A 12,829-nucleotide genomic window follows, 5' to 3' on the forward strand; every position below is an offset into this window, starting at 1 on the left:
ATTAAGACTGGACTCTTGAATTCACCATAAATACTATATTGCAATATGAATAAAGTGCCAAGGTTAGTAGATATCTACCTGTAAAGACTTGATTAGAATTTCACACTTTCAAAAAAAGGTATAATGCAAACAGATGCAAACTTATGTCAAGTATACTGATCAGAAATAACATTAAAACCACCCACCTAATATTGTGCTGCCAAAATGGCTGACTCATCATGGCTTTTTCTTCTCCCCTGTGATGGTGTGCTTTTATCTGACACCAAAATGATGTTATAATATGTGGTCTCAATAGATCAAACTTTTGCTGAAGCACATCCAACAGATATTCGATTGATCAGATATAATTTCAAGACCAAGTTAACTCGTTGAACTCTTTGCCATGTTCCTCAAACCATTTCTAAACAATTTTTGCAATGTGGTAGGTTGTGTTATCCTACTGAAAGAGACCACTGCCATTTGGGAATACTGTTAACATGAAGGAATGTCTAAGTATCATCCACATGAATAGAGCATCATAGTGAGATCTCCATCCCCCAGATTAGGGACACACGTTCCCGTCATCTACTTATGTAAAGGTAAACAAACAAACTATTAAATCAGGACATCTGCTTTTCTTGTTCCATGGTCTAGAATTGACGCTCACTTGCCTAATGTATTAAACAAAAAGACAAGATATCACTCATGGCTTGTGACCATTCTCAAACCCTACTCTACAGAAAAAAAGCTTGAGGATCATTGTGCACATGACTTGATATGCCCATTGTATGCACTTTTGGCAGTCGACACAGATTAACATAGTCACTCTGACTGGTCTATAACTATGCCTCAGGCAGTGATGTGCTGGGTGTTCTGACACCTTTCTATTCTAGCCAGCTTTATTGTTTACACTAATATCTTATTCAGTTTTATTTTATTTTCTTTAAATTGAACCAGGAGGGCTAGTCTTCACCTCCCATGTCCACCAGTGAGCTCTGGGCACAAATAACCCTGTTGTAAGTCCTTCTGTTACCACTGGTAGTAGTTACCAACCACTGAATACCACATGCACCTCACAAGACCCAGCACTTGCTGTGACAAGTTGTCTAGCCATCATAATTTGGCCCTTGTCAACATCACTCAGGTCATCTTTTTTGCCCATTTTCTTGCTTCCAACACATTTACTTCAAGAACTGACTGTTCACTTGCTGCCCAACATATAATGCAGTTCTTGACAGGTGCCATTGTCACAACATATTAAATGATATTCACATTATGTTTAATGTTATGGCTGGTCTGTATGTCTGCTTGTTTTAACAGATTTGTTTGCTTTTTATTTTTTTATAATATGAAGATTTCTTTTATCCTTTTTTTAGTTTGGCAAAGGCAAACATATTCAATGGAAACATACGTTTGGATTTGTTTTCTACTATGCAAAACAATGTACCTTACCAGTTAAATGGTTTAACCTGAGTGTGTAAATATTTTAAAAACATAATTTTGCCTAGCCAAAAAAATGAATCTGCAGATATAATATGCAACAAATTACCATTATCTTGATGAAGACCCCCATACACATTAACACTAGCGTTGGCCAAAACAGCCGAGTTCGGCTGACAATTTAATGTACGTGGAGGTCTCCCGACAGATGGGAGATAAGGATCCAACGTTTCCGATTTCAGACTGCCTTTTTGTTCTGTAAGAGATGAACCACATCCTGTATATGATATGTGCGCCAGGTATATTTAAGGAAGGTATTTGTTGGCTTTATAGTTAGAGGTGTTTTAGAAACCAGATCCCATTGAAGATGATATACTGTATACCCTAATATATCAGAATGCATATACATATTAGTCTTCACAACCTAACTGACCTAGGTCACACTCCATACATATCTTTTCATAAGAAGAACCAGTGAAGGCACATGGAGTGTATAGATAAAATCAAAGAATTTTATTATGCACAAAATTATGCATAAAAAAATCACGTCATTAATATATAATGAATGCCTCAAGAAACGACCAAGGACCTCAGCAAAACAACACACAACCATTCACATAGAGTAGTTTGTAACACTAGATGATGTGGTCAAGTGGAATCTATGAAAAACGAAACTAGGAGTAGTCACAGCAAAAATTAAGGCAAAATGCCAATCATCGAACCTGAATAATTCAACCTAGCAAAATCAATTTCCCATGTTACCACCTATAGACCTCAATCATTAAAGTGCCCATGTGCATAGTGCTAGCTTTATCAATATAAATAAGTAAAGTGCCAGTAATCACATAATACCTGAATGGTGTGTGGATGCTGCTGTGTCATACCCCGACGCGCGTTTCACCAAGTCTTCTTCCGAGGGCGTGTATTGGTGAGGAGGCTAAATGGCCTTTTAACATATCCATTGTCCAATCAGAAAGCCGATGCGATAACTTGGCAAATTAGTGCAGCTGTGTTCATAGAAGCCGGTGTGTATCCGAGGCATGTCAGCGCATCCGGTGCTCATATGACTCCCTGAAAGACCTCCCACCTGCCGGCCGGTGGAACGCAAGTGTTCAACTCTGCGCATAGCAGAGCAGAAGTCCAGCATCACCGTGTGTGCCATAAGCAGGAGATCTGGAGCGATTGAGAGAAGCGCATGCGCACAGCCCCATCATACACCCGGACATAATGATATCATTAAGTGTTGTAGATACCGTGTTGTATTAAATATATTAATTAAAATCATGCTAACATGTTAAATATTTAGTGCTATAACTAATAGTAAGGTATGTAAACTATATAACTATCAGTTATGAATAAATACTAAAAGCTGAAAAAAGCCACTAAGGTATGCCATAAAACAGTGAATGTGATTGTGAAGATACAATGTGACGGTAACATATAATTAAATGGTTAATATTAAACCCATAGGCATTTGCACATACCCTAATTAATAACCCATACATAATTGTATCCCAACTATATCGGTATATCATAAAAATATCACCAACATAAAGTGCTTAGAATTATCACGTCATGAATAGTCAGCATACCATAAACCCCATCAATATCCATGACCATATTTGTTATGAAAACCTAATATATCAGAAGCTGCAGAAAATTATCAGCTAACTAAAACATATGGGGGGCTTACCTTAAAATACTTCAGAGCGTGTGAAGATTTTAATATTCATGACCCAACCACAGCAAAAGCCAACAATATTTAATTGGTGGGCGTTCAAAGCCTCGGCTCCACCACCAAGTAGCTATTTAAAAGGGCTGCAGTACTACTTCTATTGCTTTAATCAACAAATGGTTTCCTAGGTTGTAAGAACTTAATGTAAATGCACTTTTATTCATAATGCCTGCTAAATAATTGACATATACATTCATGTTGTGGTTTTATTTATATCTCTTGAGATAGTTTATAGTAAATTTCAATTCTCTTTTTACTTTGACATCCATGTAGGTTCTAGCACCCATGTTGACAGCAGCTGCCTTCTACAAGAAGCTGTGCTGAATGATGTGAAATCAGAATTAGTGATCCCAAAAATCACTGCCCCCCTACGATCACCATCTACACATAGAATGCTTCGAAGACAGGTACGTATAGCATATGCCTGTGCTAGGAATGTCTATAACAGCTTTTACTATATTGTTTTTTTGTTAAAGATTTTTTTTTTTAAAGAAAGCCACCGTGATGATCAGCTTATCACAGTGGATGTGGCTCTTGTAAGCTCATGAGAAGTGTTAATATTGTTGGGCCACTACTGGAAAAATACAGTATTGCAGGAGTCAATTGAAATACATGTAATACAAAGCTTCGTAAAATTCTTTCTAGAGCCTTTCTACCCATAAAAATTAATATTTGATAATTTTTTATTAATTGACATTTTATTATTTATCCTGTAATGTATAATATAATTTGATATACTTGTCATTGTTTTTGATATTACAGAAAGCGGTCCAGAATGATTCATTTGAAATGTTTTCGGATAACAAGGAAAGTGACCAAGATGAAGCAGCAGAAAATCTTGTAACCTTACCAGTTTGCCAACTGACTACTAATGTGCCAACCATCCTAAAGCCAATGGAACCTGAAAGGAATTTATGTGAGATGGAAAAACAAACTGTTTACACACAACATTGCCATGATACTGTTCACTGTCCAGGTGCTTCCCAGACAAATAGAAACACTTTCATAGAGTCAACCGGAGATCAAGAAAGGACACATTTATTGAATACATCTCAATGTAAAAAACATTTCAATCTAAAAACTTGTGAGACGCTAAGATTCTACTCCGCTGCTTACTCATTAAGCCAGAAAGTAAAACTGGAAAACAGTAACAATGTAGTTTTAAGAGACATGAAGAAGTTCTACAGCATGGATGCTCACGGTGCCCTTAAAAAAACAACTTCATGGCTTGAAGACTCCAGAAGACATTCTATTGAAGTGTGTTCAATGGAAAACACTATATCTCACTACCCAGCTTCACGGTCTTGTGGCTTCATTAGCCATATACTCAATGAAAGAGAAGACTTCCAAACAGTACATAATAAAAGTGGACATATCCCTTACTGCCCAGACTGCGTGCCCTCTGGTGTGACACATGGACATCCATGCTTAGAGGCAGAAGCTTTAAGAAGACAATCGTACTCATTAGATTCAAAGGACCTCCCTAAAATTGTTGATCCCTTAGTTCCAGAGATGTCAATATCTTAATTTCTAATAATAATTTTTCTATCAATTCAATTGAAAAGAAAAAAACGCCTATTTTTGATTCAGTGTGAACATTTGTTACAAAATGATGCGCTGCTCCAGTGGCTAAAAATGGAAAAACTTGAAGGTCGGCAGCTCTGGGGAAATACTTGAACACTTGTTCTATTTGGACAAAAAGCAATACAGTTTCAAAAAGGATTTTCACATTTCTCTAGCTAGTAAACTCATTATGTTATTTTTATTAAATAAACTCTATAGAGTGTCAGCTATACTCAGTGTCATATGGTCTTTAAGTTAAAGATGTATATGCAATCCAGTATATCATATTCAGTATAGCACACATAGGATGCCTTTCAGATTGAGGGTATAGGGATTGGTATTGCTATAGATCCTGTGAGAAAAACCTCTACATAATGGAATAGGGGCAGAACATATTTACCATGGGGAAAAAAGGGCTAGAAAGAGATACAAAAGTGTCAAATAGTATACATAGTATACAAAGAAGCAAAAAATATGCTAATATTGTATTTAGAAAAAATTACATTAATTCCATTACAAAGTTCAGTATTGCTCAAAATGTCGTGAAAGTCTAAAATTAAAGAAGCACTCCTATTTACTTATTTTTCCCGCTAAACCTATGTATATAGTGTAAGGTCAGTGTGTTAATATACTCACCATTCACCTCTTCTCCAGTATCCAGTGTCGTTCTGCTCCTCTTCTGAGTCACGTGATGGCAATTCTGACTGTCCACATCACACTACGCTCTATGTGTGACCTGGAAGTCTCTCTTACAATGTAAGTCTATGGAGCCTTGTTCTGGTTCTCCATAGGCTTATATTGTAAAAGCCTCTATAGAGCATAGTACATACAACATTTACCCAGGTATAGGGGAAAGAAGTTCATGGGAATGCTTCTTTAAGGAATTCTCCCAATAGTCTAGATTTTCTATCTGCTGTTTGGAGTTTACATGGCCTATGCACATTTCTGTTTCTCCATGGTAACAGACTACAAACAAACCCTAACCAAATGTAAATAAGCAAGAAGTTGTGGACTAATGTAATAGAATGTGACTGCAGATTACACAGGGTTTGTTTATAGTCTGCCCTTATGGGGACACACAAGTCTGAATAGAGAAAATTGTAGATTTTAAATAAAGATTATCTGCAACTTGCCTAATTTTTAATTTTAGATGGAATACATCAATAAAAACTATTGGTCGATAAGGTAGACATTACCTTGTGGATTTGATAATGTTTTAGGTTGGGTGTACACTTTTGTGGTGTCATAGCAATAATGTTTAAGTGTAAGTGAATCATCAGAACCACATCGACATGAATATTTTAAACCATCAGGAAAAGTACATCAAATCAGACCACTGTCATTGCTGCAGCCTTAGCCTAGGCTGGCTGTACACATTAGATAGCTCTTCACCTACAGTTCTCTCCTGAACTTTCTGTATGCAATAGCTCGACCCAGCAGAAGATAGAGTAGGAGGAGTAGAGCAAGCTACTGCTAGACCGCTAGTGGTGGCTTATCTCACTGAAATCATATGGATCTTACAGTTGAAATCCAACTGTCCAACCAATATTTCCCTGCAGTTGGGGGGAGACTCGGGAGGCCATTCTACACATTAGATGGGGTTCAGACAATATACATGTAATGTGTCTGGCTAGCTTTAGGACTTATTCTCATGGCCAAATATTTTATCCACTTATAGACTGTTGTGGCCCCATATTATATCGCCATATGCATCCAGTTTTATACAGACTGACCATTCAGACATGGTAGTGCCCCAAAGCCCATAGGCATGTGGTGGCCATCAGCCTTCCTTGTTACTTAAAGCAATGTAGGTGCAGGGCCTCCAACAAATTGCATAAATCTGACAAGTGCTATTTAAATGCAAATGTATCCAAATAAATTGGGTCTTCTAGCAGTGCTCCTCTTGGAGAATATGGTGCCTAAGCATGTATATTTTATTGTATAGACTGATAAGGACTCCATGTTCATAGACATAAAATTGGACCTATATATTTAAAGATACAGTTCTAAATTCTTTTGAATAAGAAGTGTAATATAAATACTAATAACAAAAACAACATAAAGTCCACAGTCCATTTTGAATGGTCTTCATTTAATGCATTGTATCTGGAATTATACTGGAAGTCTCGTAGTATAGTTAAAAAAAAAATAATTTGTCCGTCAAGCTCGGTATGGAAAATATGAAGGTTGGGTTGTGTAGGAAGATGAAAATTTTTTTTTTTTATAAAAAAGTAAAATATTTCCTGAACCAAAAATGGCTATACAACTGGGCCAACATTCCATGAAGTATTGGTATATATTTACATATTTTCGCATTTATTGTCATAGCAGTAAAGGAGTTGTCTGACACCACATACTCCAACCTGAATAATCTATACTGTGAAGCATTTTTGTTATTTACATCTATTAAAACGTATGTACCAGTGCTCCTATACAGTACACTTTCGGCTGTTATTTTTTTGTTTACTTCAAATTATGTTCTATTGTAAACTCTAAACAAAAAGATCTCAGGTGCACTGTCTATATAAATAGCCTATCAAAACAGAGCCTATACACATGAATAAATAAGTTGCATAGGGTGCTGCAAAACTGCATAGAGATTACATGACCATGTATTGTAAACTCCCACCATGCCTAGTGCAGACTCGAACAGAACGTTATCACTGATGAGTGCTCTTCTATGTCACCGTGAGCATGCTTTTCTGACACATGCTCCGTTCACTCCTCTCCTACACATGCTTACCACTTACCACTAATACTAATCTTCAATGTGCATGCAATGATGGCCTTCCCAGTGAAGATTAGAAGTCAGCACTAAGCACAGATCTCTATACAAAGCCTTTATAAATAATATATTTCCTTGTGGAAATTTACATTTATATCTCAGTTGGAATAAATGGGACAGACCAGACCAAATGGTGCCCGTATACTTCAGAGAGGTGTCAGCCAACAGCTGCAATCTCTCTCCTGACTCCCCTATACATATGAACAATGGGCTCGCCTGAGCATATGTGTTCTGTATTGTGAAATCATGGTAAGACCACAACAAATATTTTAGGACAGACGACTTATCTACCTGGAGAAAAAAAGGATAGGGCATTAGAATTCAAACTGCCTGATATCATCTGCAAGAAGTGGAAGCCCCTCCTCCAAAAACGAGGGTTAGTCATTCCCACCTATAATGTTGTGTGTATGGGGGCCTTCAGCCTAAAGCAGGACCACTTCAGATTTTTGAACATACCCAAAGTGTTGGGCAGGATAAATCTACTGAAAATGAGCAATCCATGTGCTCCAAAGACAGGTTCAAGGACTAATGGGAAGTTGTGTTCAAAAAGAGCAAAGCTAATAGACATGCTCTAGATAAATTGGAAGACAAGTAAAAACATTGAAGATGAACTCCGTCACTCCAGAGACTAGTTTCATGTTCCTGACCAGGCCAAATTTTACATTTCTGACCAGTGTCACTTTATGTAATAATAACCCTGGAATGCTTCAACGAATCCCAGTGATTCTGAGATTGTTTTTTGGGGCACATGGTACTTTAAGTTAGTGGTAAATTTATGTTGAAATTGTTTGCATTTATTTGTGAAAATATCGGCATTTTGGTGAAAACGTTTAAAATTTTGCAATTTTCACTTTCAGTTTTTATATCTTAAAACAAGTTAGTCATGCTATAACGCAAAAAAAATCAGCCAAGGATTAGCAGAGTATCTAGAGATATTCAGACAATTGTCATACATATAATATTAAATGCTAACTAAATTGCATGGGAGGGAGTAGTATTATAATGAAGACAGGAGGCAGGGATTTCTTCCAGGCACTGCAGCCCCGGAGCCTGGAAGAAATCATTAGCGTAAAGAAAGAATATAAGATTTCTCAACAACAACACCGCTAATATGAGGCATACACATAGGACTAGTGTAACATTTCTATTACCTGTATGCCCATAATGATAGTTATATGAAAAAGTTTGGGCACCCCTATTAATCTTAAGCTTAATGTCTTATAAAAGTTGTTTTTTTTGCAACAGCTATTTCAGTTTCATATTTCTAATAACTGTTGGACACAGTAATGTTTCTGCCTTGAAATGAGGTTTATTGTACTAACAGAAAATGTGCAATCTGCATTCAAACTAAATTTGAGAGGTGCATAAGTATGGGCACCCTTATCATTTTCTTGTTTAAAATACTCCTACCTACTTTTTACTGACTTACTAAAGCACTTTTTTTGGTTTTGTAACCTCATTGAGCTTTGAACTTCATAGCCAGGTGTATGCAATCATGAGAAAAGCTACTTAAAGTGGCCACTTGCAAGTTGTTATCCTGTTTGAATCTCCTCTGAAGAGTGGCATCATGGGCTCCTCAAAACAACTGTCAAATGATCTGAAAACAAAGATTATTCAACATAGTTGTTCAGGGGAAGGACACAAAAAGCTGTCTCAGAGATTTAACCTGTCAATTTCCACTGTGAGGAACATAGTAAGGAAATGGAAGAACACAGGTTTGTTGTTAAGGCCAGAAGTGGCAGGCCAAGAAAAACATCAGAAAGGCAGAGAAGAAGAATGGTGAGATCAGTCAAGGACAATCCTCAGACCACCTCCAGAGATCAGTGTTAAATAAAAAATAACTTTTAATAAATATCTTAAAAGAGGAATCAAGCCCCAAACAACACCAAAAACAAAAAACCACACACAGTATCACGTATAAAGCCAGACGCTCCTGTCTAGCGCTATAGTCCTTATAGCATGGTGACAAGCATTTTCTTATTACACCATAATGGCAATACCCTATCAAAACCTTGCACAATTACTTGTGCCTAACATACTATTTGTGCGCAAAAAAACAGCACGTTTTTAACAGTCAAGGGTATAAGCAGGAATGGTCTCACCAAACTTCAGGGACCTTCCTTACAGCGTCTTTCCATGCGTCCGATGCATAAAAAACCGGGGGAGGATTTTCCACAGATCCTACTTACAACCCCTTTTCTCTCTGATGCAAACGGACCCTATGGGAAGCCTCCTTGTTATTGATCTCCCGACGCGTTTCTTTGGGCTCTATCATCAGGGGAGATGCCCAGTGTAAAAGGAATTTGTGTGTGTGCCAGTCATCGCACTTCACACCGGAGGACCTCCCCCGGTTTTTTATGCATCGGACGCATGGAATGACGCTGTAAGGAAGGTCCCTGAAGTTTGGTGAGACCATTCCTGCTTATACCCTTGACTGTTAAAAACATGCTGTTTTTTTTTGCGCACAAATAGTATGTTAGGCACAAGTAATTGTGCAAGGTTTTGATAGGGTATTGCCATTATGGTGTAATAAGAAAATGCTTGTCACCATGCTATAAGGACTACAGCGCTAGACAGGAGCGTCTGGCTTTATACGTGATACTGTGTGTGTTTTTTTGTTTTTGTTTTTGGTGTTGTTTGGGGCTTGAGTCCTCTTTTAACCCCTTAGTGACAGAGCCAATTTGGTACTTAATGACCGAGCCAATTTTTACAATTCTGACCAGTGTCACTTTAAGAGGTTATAACTCTGGAACGCTTTATCGGATCCCGCTGATTCTGAGATTGTTTTTTCGTGACATATTGTACTTCAAGTTAGGGGTAACATTCCTTCGATATTAATTGCGATTATTTATGAAAAAAATGAAAATATGGCGAAAATGTTTAAAATTTTGCAATTTTCAAATTTTGTATTTTTATGCCCTTAAATCAGAGAGATATGTCACAAAAAATAGTTCATAAATAACATTTCCCACATGTCTACTTTACATCAGCACAATTTTGGAAAAAAATTTTTTTTTGTTTGGGAGTTATAAGGGTTAAAAGTTGACCAGCAATTTCTCATTTTTACAACACCATGTTTTTTTTAGGGACCACATCACCTTTGAAGTCATTTTGAGGGGTCTATATGATAGAAAATAACCAAGTGTGACACAATTCTAAAAACTGCACCCCTCAAGCTGCTCAAAACCACATTCAAGAAGTTTATTAACCCTTTACGTACTTCACAGGAACTGAAACAATGTGGAAGAAAAAAATGAACATTTAACTTTTTTTTGCAAACATTTTACTTCAGAACCATTTTTTTTAATTTTCACAAGTGTAAAAACAGAAATTTAACCACAAATTTTGTTGTGCAATCTTTCCTGAGTACGCCGATACCCCATATGTGGAGGTAAACCACTGTTTGGGCGCACCGCAGAGCTTGGAAGTGAAGGAGCACCGTTTGACTGTTTCAATGCAGAATTGGCTGGAATTGAGATTGGACGCCATGTCGCGTTTGGAGAGCCCGTAATGTGCCTAAACAGTGGAAACCCCCCACAAGTGACACCATTTTGGAAACTAGACCCCTTACGAAACTTATCTAGATGTGTGGTGAGCACTTTGAACCCCCAAGTGCTTCACAGAAGTTTATAACGTAGAGCCGTGAAAATAAAAAATCGCATTTGTTTTCACAAAAATGATTTTTTCGCCCACAAATTCTTATTTTCACAAGGGTAACAGGAGAAATAAGACCACAACAGTTGTTGTGCAATTTCTCCTGAGTACGTCGATACCCCATATGTGGAGGTAAACCACTGTTTGGGCGCACCGCAGAGCTTGGAAGTGAAGGAGCACCGTTTGACTTTTTCAATGCAGAATTGGCTGGAATTGAGATCGGATGCCATGTCGCGTTTGGAGAGCCCCTGATGTGCCTAAACAGTGGAAACCCCCCACAAGTGATACCATTTTGGAAACTAGACCCCTTAAGGAACTTATCTAGATGTGTGGTGAGCACTTTGAACCCCCAAGTGCTTCACAGAAGTTTATAACGTAGAGCCGTGAAAATAAAAAATCACATTTTTTCTACAAAAATGATCTTTTTGCCCCCAAATTTTTATTTTACCAAGGGTAACAGGAGAAAATGGACCCCAGAAGTTGTTGTACAATTTGTCTTGAGTACGCCGACACCCCATATATGGGGGTAAACCACTGTTTGGGCGCATGGCTGAGCTCGGAAGCAAAGGAGCGCCATTTGACTTTTCAATGCAAAATTGACTGGAATTGAGATCGGACGCCATGTCGCGTTTGGAGAGCCCCTGATGTGCCTAAACAGTAGAAACCCCCAACAAGTGACCCCATTTTGGAAAATAGACCCCCCAAGGAACTTATCTAGATATGTGGTGAGAACTTTGAATGCCCAAGTGCTTCACAGAAGTTTATAATGCAGAGTAGTGAAAATAAAAAATATTTTTTTTTCCCACAAAAAAGATTTTTTTAGCCCCCAAATTTTTATTTTCACAAGGGTAACAAGAGAAATTGGACCCCAAAAGTTGTTGTCCAATTTGTCCTGAGTATGCTGGTACCCCATATGTGGGGGTAAACCACTGTTTTGGTACACGGCAGAGCTCGGAAGAGAAGGAGCGCCATTTTGGAATTCAGACTTTGATAGAATTGTCTGTGGGTGTTATGTTGTGTTTGCAGAGCCCCTGATGTACCTAAACAGTAGAAACCCCCCAAAAGTGACCAAATTTTGGAAACTAGACCCCCTAAGGAACTTATCTAGATATGTGGTGAGAACTTTGAATGCTCAAGTGCTTCACAGAAGTTTATAATGCAGAGTAGCGAAAATAAAAAAATATTTTTTTTTCCCACAAAAAAGATTTTTAGCCCCCAAGTTTTTATTTTCACAAGGGTAACAGGAGAAATTGGACCCCAAAAGTTGTTGTCCAATTTATCCCGAGTACGCTGATGCCCCATATGTGGGGGTAAACCACTGTTTGGGTGCACGGCAGAGCTCAGAAGGGAGGGAGCACCATTTGACTTTTTTAGCGCAAAATTGGCTGTCGTGTTTGGAGACCCCCTGATGTACCTAAACAGTGGAAACCCCCAAATTATAACTCCAACCCTAACTCCAACACACCCCTAACCCTAATCTCAACCCGATCCATAATCCTAATCACAACCCTAATGATAATCACAACCCTAACCCCAAAACAGCCCTAATCTCAACCCTAACCATAACCCTAATCAAAACCCTAAATCCAACACACCCCTAACCCTAATCCCAACTCTAACCCTAACTTTAGCCCCAACCCTAACCCTAACTTTAGCCACAACCCTAACCATAA

At 38.0% G+C, this 12,829-nt stretch overlaps 1 protein-coding gene across 1 annotated transcript in view; it reads left to right on the top strand.

Moving 5' to 3' along the window:
• The window catches only part of CACNA1G (calcium voltage-gated channel subunit alpha1 G), a 462,994-nt gene extending 455,845 nt beyond the window's left edge, over positions 1 to 7,149 (top strand). The window contains exons 38-39 of the mRNA XM_077251459.1: positions 3,428 to 3,561; positions 3,917 to 7,149. Coding sequence (XP_077107574.1) covers positions 3,428 to 3,561; positions 3,917 to 4,681 — 899 coding nt within the window. The 3' untranslated portion in view covers positions 4,682 to 7,149. The remainder of the gene's footprint in view (positions 1 to 3,427; positions 3,562 to 3,916) is intronic.
• The last annotated feature ends 5,680 nt before the right edge of the window (positions 7,150 to 12,829 follow it).

This window comes from Ranitomeya variabilis, chromosome 4 (genome assembly GCF_051348905.1).
Source record: "Ranitomeya variabilis isolate aRanVar5 chromosome 4, aRanVar5.hap1, whole genome shotgun sequence".
Classification (NCBI taxonomy): domain Eukaryota; kingdom Metazoa; phylum Chordata; class Amphibia; order Anura; family Dendrobatidae; genus Ranitomeya; species Ranitomeya variabilis.